Below are 6806 nucleotides of genomic sequence, written 5' to 3'. Positions count from 1 at the left end.
CTCTTCCCCCTCTGCCCTCCCTCTCGCCCAAAGAGGAGGCCCTCCGGGTCCCAGACTCCCTGCCGCTTTATTGTGCGGCCCAGGGTTATGCATTTCTCTACCAAGTGTCTCTGGCCACCGTTTCCATCCAGGCACAGACACGAGAAGGCTGTTTTCCAAACTGCTGTTGTTAATTGCACCTGCCTGGCCGTTTACCTCTGGGAATCTGTGGGAGGAGCCGAGAGGTGGAAAATGTTGCTTCGCTTTGCAGAAGGAGGAAAACTTTATCACCCAGCACAAGACTTCTGCCACGCGTAACCAAAAGCAGCACGGGCCCAGCACAGACTCTGCACCCAATGATTCCGTAGGAGAAAGAGGACGCTCCAACCCGGCATTCCGCGGACCGCCAGCCCCTCGGGTGGAGCCCCGCGTGTTACCTGCGCCACCCGCCCTCCCCGCGGAAGTCCCCACGAGGTGTTTTCAGGGTGGGAGGACAGTCATAAAAAGCGCGTGGCTCTAGTGTAACGGCAGCAGCCCTGGGAGGCAACGAGGGGACCGAACCCCGGGGACGAGGCACCGGAATTAACTTCTAGCTAAAGTTATGGGAAGCGCAGCCATGGACACCAAGAAGAAGAAAGAGGTTTCCAGCCCGGGCGGGAGCAGTGGCAAAAAGAACCCTAGCCTGAAGAGGCGGTCGCTGCGAGTGCACATTCCGGTGAGTCCCATCCCTGGAGCTCCAGACTCCAGCGGCGCCTAGGCGGTTGACACGGGACACCCTGCGCGCGCCGTCCTGTCCCTCCTGTCCCTTCGGGAGGCTAGTGAGGGGGAGGGGCAGGGCCCAAGCTGGGCCTCAGAGCCCGAGATTGGATCTTGGTCCATACTCTAGTGGAGCTATGGGATTGTCTAGGACAGAGGCAAGGGTGTCTGCTGGGAAGCGAGTACGAGAAGCGCGCTCCCGGGTGCGCAAAGCCTGGTGGCGGACTGGGCGTAGCCCCGGATCCGGCCGGTGCGGGTGCTGGGGAGGGGGTGGTGGTGAGTTGTGTTGTTTTGTTGAAAAGGACCTTGTGAAGTGCGGGGAAGTGTGAATTGAGGAGCCGCGCGCCACCGCCGAGGACTGAGGAAAGGAGTGGTGGGTGGGAATATCGCAGGGTGCCACTGTGAGACAGCACCCCCAAATGGCTCTCCCTCCACACCAATTTCCTCAGGATGCATGTGAGTCGCGGCTGGGGCCCTTTGCAGTGATTCCCTTGGTTTGACTCCAGGAATATTTTGTGCCTCGTGGAATTTGGGGGTTTGAGGTTTTCTTATCTTACTATACAGGACTATTGCTAACTTCAGCCTAGATCACCCTGCCACCTTGGTTGGACTTGGGTGACATTGACTTAAACAGCTGGAGGGAGGGAGCAGCATGCAGAATAGCTTGCTCTGCTGAGCATCAGTCTGGTCTGGGGCACTTGTTCTCCTCTCTGTAGAGGGGGATCAAGTCTCAGGAGGTGTACCCCCAGACTTTAGCTTTACCCAAAGGGAAACCCCACTTGGCTACATCCTGGCAGCGACCAAGCAAGCAATGGTTTTTACAAATGAACATGCTAAGCAGTGTGGGACAGCTCAGTGAGCCCCACCTGCCAGGGATACCTGGTGGCATCTACACTGCCCCCTGCACAGCATGGGCAGAGCAGGCTTGCCAGCACTACCCCTAAGAGTGAGTACTAGGCTTTTCCTGTTGCTTGCCCCAAGCCCTTCCTTTTAGATTCAGGGCCCCTATCTTTTAATTCCAGTCCAGGAATGTGGTACTGAGTGGAGTCTTGGGGCTTGGAGCCACACACACTGCTAATGGGGGTACTTTGGGGAGCAATTTAAAGTTGGGCATCTAGACAAGTCATGAATCCCACGGTGACCTAAACATATAGGGATATGAATTTTATTTGAGAAAATACTTATTACATTGCCTATGTAAGACATTTTAAAACTATTGAAATAGAAAGTTAGACATTGCTGCTAAGATCTGTTTTGTGGTGACCTTTTGAGCTGCCCTTTAACCACTGAGCTTGTTCTGTTTGTCCACCTTTTGGAGAGGTTGAAATAAAGTAGTAAACAGAAAAGCTCCTTACAGTGTAAACTGCTGTGTTCTCGTGGCTATCACACGCGTGTCAGAGTGCAAGGAAGAGGTCTCAGCACTGAGGAGGTTGAGGCATGATGAGTGCTGGAAATTTAAGACTAGTCTGGGCTAGATAACAAATAGGTCTCAGTAGAAACAAACAAACGGCAGCTGGGCAAGGAGAAAAGATGGGATGGCAGGGGAGAGAAAACCGCGCCCACTGAATAAGCTGCAGTGAACGGAGGCCAAATGGAGCAGCCGACCCCAACCCATGTGTGCTTGCCTTCCAGTGGTAATGTGTGAGACTGTATAGGGCAAAGTCCAGCAGCAGCTAAGGGACTGACAGGCCACTCTGCATGCTGAAAACCAGCGTCCAAGCTGGGACACTCAGACATGTGCTTGGTGTGGCCTGGCCTTTACTAAAAGCAGTTTTCACTCCACTGTCATCCAGCTGTTCACCATGTGACCTGAGCCTGTGTTCTCATTCTCTCTTGTGCATGTGTTTGCTGATGTGACCAGAGGCTCCTGTCATCTACCCACTAATGGTGACCTATTGATTACTGTGCCAGGAGAGGCTGTGAAAATGGGCACTTAAGGTTCAGGGCTTAACAGACAAGCCCAGAACATAAGATGACAGGTCAGCTCCACAATGGCTGCATGTGGAGACCAGAGTGACAACATTGGCAGAACCACTTCAAACGCAGAGGAGATGGCACGTCTGAGTCCAGTAGAAGGCAGTGTCTCATGGAGGGAAGGGGATGTTCTCAGACCAGATCAGCAGGACTTTGAAGGAATTGGATTTCAAACAACATACAATTTTCTTTCTTAAGTATGTCCCATGCTCTGTTTGGAGTATACTCACACTAAAACTGGTCTATTGCTATGCAGATCCCTGTTTAATTGGGTAACCTTTGTTTCCTTAGACAACCCTGGCTTGAAGGTCAGGCCCTGGCCAGGCACAGAGGTATCTAGTACTTCCAACCCAATACTCTGGTATCAGAGGCGGAGTGAATTCTGTAAGTTCTCCTTAGTGAATTAATTCCAGGCCAACAAAACTCAGGAATTGCTCTCAGAGATGGAGGGCCTGCAGCAGAGATTCTGTCCCTTGTGTGCAAGCCTGACCCAAGTCTCCCACAGCTTTGTGGGGAGCTTCCTTGTGGGGGTCTTTGGGCTCGTGTCTTTCTTCCTGTCTGAAAGATTCTGCCCAGCCTTGGCAGCTGGTTTGGCTGAATGTGGGGCACCTGGAGTACTGGGATAGACCCTGTGTTGGTGGCGTTGGCTCTGAAACAGTAGCTGAGACCTTGTATCTGATCCAACTGGGCATGGCGTGGGCTTTTGAAACCTCAAAGCCCATCCCCAGTGACAGATCTACATAAAGTCACCTCCTAATCTTTTCCACGTAGTTTCACTAACTGGGGAATTTTTGGTATTTAGATATTTGAGCCCATGAGGTATCTGAACCACCACAGTGCAGGAAGGACAGACTTCCAACAAGTAAGGTGTCATTGGGGAGACAGTTCTGATATATCCGTACAGAAACATTCCAGGAGAACCCAGCAGGGGACCATCGCTTCACTTGTCAGTATATCTTCATGGCCTGTCTGGCTTCAAGAAAATTCTTCCTTCTTTGCTAATGCTGTTTAATAACTTAAACTATTCACTAGGACCTAAGTTCTTGTCTTGGAGCCTTCTTCCGGGATCTAAACTGAGAAGCTATTAAAATACGAGGAGCAAAAACTCATGAGAAGAGCCGGGCGTGGTGGTGCATGCCTTTAATCCCAGCACTTGGGAGGCAGAGGCAGGCGGATTTCTGAGTTCAAGGCCAGCCTGGTCTACAGAGTGAGTTCCAGGACAGCCAGGGTTACACTGAGCAACCCTGTCTTGAAAAACCAAGGGAAAAAAAAAAACCAAAACAACAACAACAACAAAAACCTCACGAGAAGTAGCTTAGATGTGCCAGCAAAATGAAGTGCTTTGGTAGAAAGGGGCCAGAGCCTGAGGGCCCCACAGTGAGGGAAGGTGGTTGGGGGAATGCCCTAGGAGAGCTAAAAGGACCAGAGTAGGATCTTGTGTGACATTGAAGCTGCCATGGAGGTTGGGTTCTTGACCTAGTAGGCACTGGTGACAACACACATGTCCCCAGCCCTCTTGGGAGAGGAGCTCGTGAAATAATTCACTGTCACTGGAGACAGACTAAAAATAGAGCCCAGGGCAGCTGGCCAGTCAGAAGGTTGTGGTGGCACAACTGGGCTCGAGTGAGCCCATTGCTTAAGACACTGTCTGCAACCTGCTGTGTGTGTGGCTAGCAGGGGAGTCTCACCCATCTTGAGGCCTCAGGGCCCTCTGTGTGGGTGATGGGCCTGTGGCCACACTCTTTGTAGAGTATGGGGCTGGAGGACCAAATGACAGCATGCTCTGTCCCTTTCACCACTGAAGCACCCGGAGCTGGAGTCTGGGGAGACATTCAGCTTCAACCTTGACTGAGACTGGTTTGAACATTTGATAGCAAGGTATGGTTCTTGAATCAGTTTCGGTATAATAGTACTGTCTAACATGTTTTTAAAATATCAAGTCCTAGGTGTCAGTCTAAACCTGATCTGCAATGTCTGAGATGACACCCATAATTTTGTTATTCATTAAGTTCTTCACAGGATTTTTATGCCTCCCGGGTTTAAAAGGAATTGGTGTCTGGCTCCCATTTCTTCTGTTCTTATGTCATTGGTTCTGCCTGTTATCTGTTTTTCTGCCCATCCTTCCTTCCATCTATTGACCATTCACCACTGTACCAGTTGGTTTTATGTCAGCTTGACACAAGCTAGAGCCATCATAGAGGAGGGAGCCTCAGTTGAGAAAATACTCCATAAGGCCCGGCTATACGGCATTTTCTTGATTAGTGGTCAGTGGAGGAGAACCCAGCTCTTTGTGGGCCTGGCTTCTATAAGAAAGCAGACTGAAGCTTGTACAACCACTCTGGAAATCAGTCTGGTGGTTCCTCAGAAAATTGGACATAGTACTACTGGCAGATCCAACAATACCTCTCCTGGGCATATACCCTGAAGATGTTCCAACTGGTAATAAGGACACATGCTCCACTATGTTCAAAGCAGCCTTATTTATAATAGCCAGAAGCTGGAAAGAACCCAGATGTCCATCAACAGAGGAATGGATACAGAAAATGTGGTACTTTTACACAATGGAATACTACTCAGCTATTAAAAACAATGAATTTATGAAATTCTTGGGCAAATGGATGTATGTGGAGGATATCATCCTGAGTGAGGTAACCCAATCACAAAAGAAGTCACTAGATATGCACTCACTGATAAGTGGATATTAGCCCAGAAACCTAGAATACCCAAGATACAATTTCCAAAACACAAGAAAATCAAGAAGAAGGAAGACCAACACGTGAATACTTCGTTCCTCCCTAAAATAGGGAATAAAATACCCATAGAAGGAGTTGCAGAGACAAAGTTTGGAGCTAAGGCAAAAGGATGGACCCCAGAGACTGCCCCACCCGGGGGTCTATACCATAATCAGCCACCAAACGGAGACACCATTGCATATGTCAGCAAGATTTTGCTGAAAGGACCCTGATATAGCTGTCTCTTGCGAGGCTATGCCAGCCTGGCAAATATAGAAGNGGATGCCCACAGTCATCTATAGGATGGAACACAGGGCCCCCAATGGAGGAGCTAGAGAAATTACCTAAGGAGCTGAAGGGGTCTGCAACCCTGTAGGTGGAACAACAATATGAACTAACCAGTACCCCCTGAGCTTGTGTCTCTAGCTGCATATGTAGCAGAAGATGGCCTAGTTGGCCATCATTGGGAAGAGAGGCTCTCAGGTCTTGTAAACTTTATATGCCCCATACAGGGGAACACCAGGGCCAAGAAGTGGGAGAGAGTGGGTAGGGGAGCAGGGTGGGGGAAGGGTATAGGGGACTTTTGGGATAGCATTTGAAATGTAAATGAAGAAAATATCTAATAAAAATTTAAAACAAAAAATTAAAAAAAAATAAAAAACAGACTGAACTCACCATGTGGAGCAAGCCAGTAAACAGCATCCCTCCATAGCTTCTGTATCAGCTCCTGCCTTCACAGTCCATCCCTGTCTCAGTCCCTGTCTTAACTTCCTTCTATGATGAACAGGGATATGGAAATATAGGCCACATAAACCCTTTCCTCCCCAGCTTGCTTTTGGTCATGGTGTTTCATCATAGCAATAGAAACACTTGAGACAGCCACCTGCCATCTATCTAATCTATTCAAATATCCATGTAACAATTATCCAGTTATTTACCATTTACCTATCCATACATCGATTTATCTGTCATCTAACTATCTAACCTGTCCAAATAATATTCAAGTACCCATGCATCTTGCATGTATTATATATATATATATATATATATACTATATATGTTATACATATGTATATATATATTCATATTCTCCATCCATCAGTCACCTGCCCATCTATCTCTATCCATACATCCTGCCTTTCATAAATCATCACATGGTTGCATCCATCTTTGAGAAAAACTACCCTTTACTACTGATTGTGTGCCAATGACAGGATGTTTCTGGCTGCCCAGCAGCTGGAGTAGCCCAATGTTGCTCAGTCTCTTGGTCTGGGCCATGCTTCAGTGGCTTGGCATCTTAGGGGTTTGTGAACATAAACTCTTTTTTTTTTTTTTTTTTTGGTTTTTCGAGACAGGGTTTTTCTG

At 48.6% G+C, this 6806-nt stretch overlaps 1 protein-coding gene across 2 annotated transcripts in view; it reads left to right on the top strand.

Annotated features, from left to right (window-relative positions):
* Prkag2 (protein kinase AMP-activated non-catalytic subunit gamma 2) overlaps positions 1 to 6806 on the top strand; it is a 233965-nt gene continuing 227159 nt past the window's right edge. Inside the window, exon 1 of one of the 2 annotated variants that reach the window (XM_029535341.1) lies at positions 1 to 694. In XM_029535341.1, the coding sequence (XP_029391201.1) occupies positions 581 to 694 (114 nt within the window). In that variant the 5' untranslated portion in view covers positions 1 to 580. The remainder of the gene's footprint in view (positions 695 to 6806) is intronic. The other variant, XM_021189566.1, reaches the window with a different exon arrangement.

This window comes from Mus pahari, chromosome 2 (genome assembly GCF_900095145.1).
Source record: "Mus pahari chromosome 2, PAHARI_EIJ_v1.1, whole genome shotgun sequence".
Taxonomy (NCBI): Eukaryota; Metazoa; Chordata; class Mammalia; order Rodentia; family Muridae; genus Mus; species Mus pahari.
This window is presented reverse-complemented; position numbering and strand designations above follow the sequence as displayed.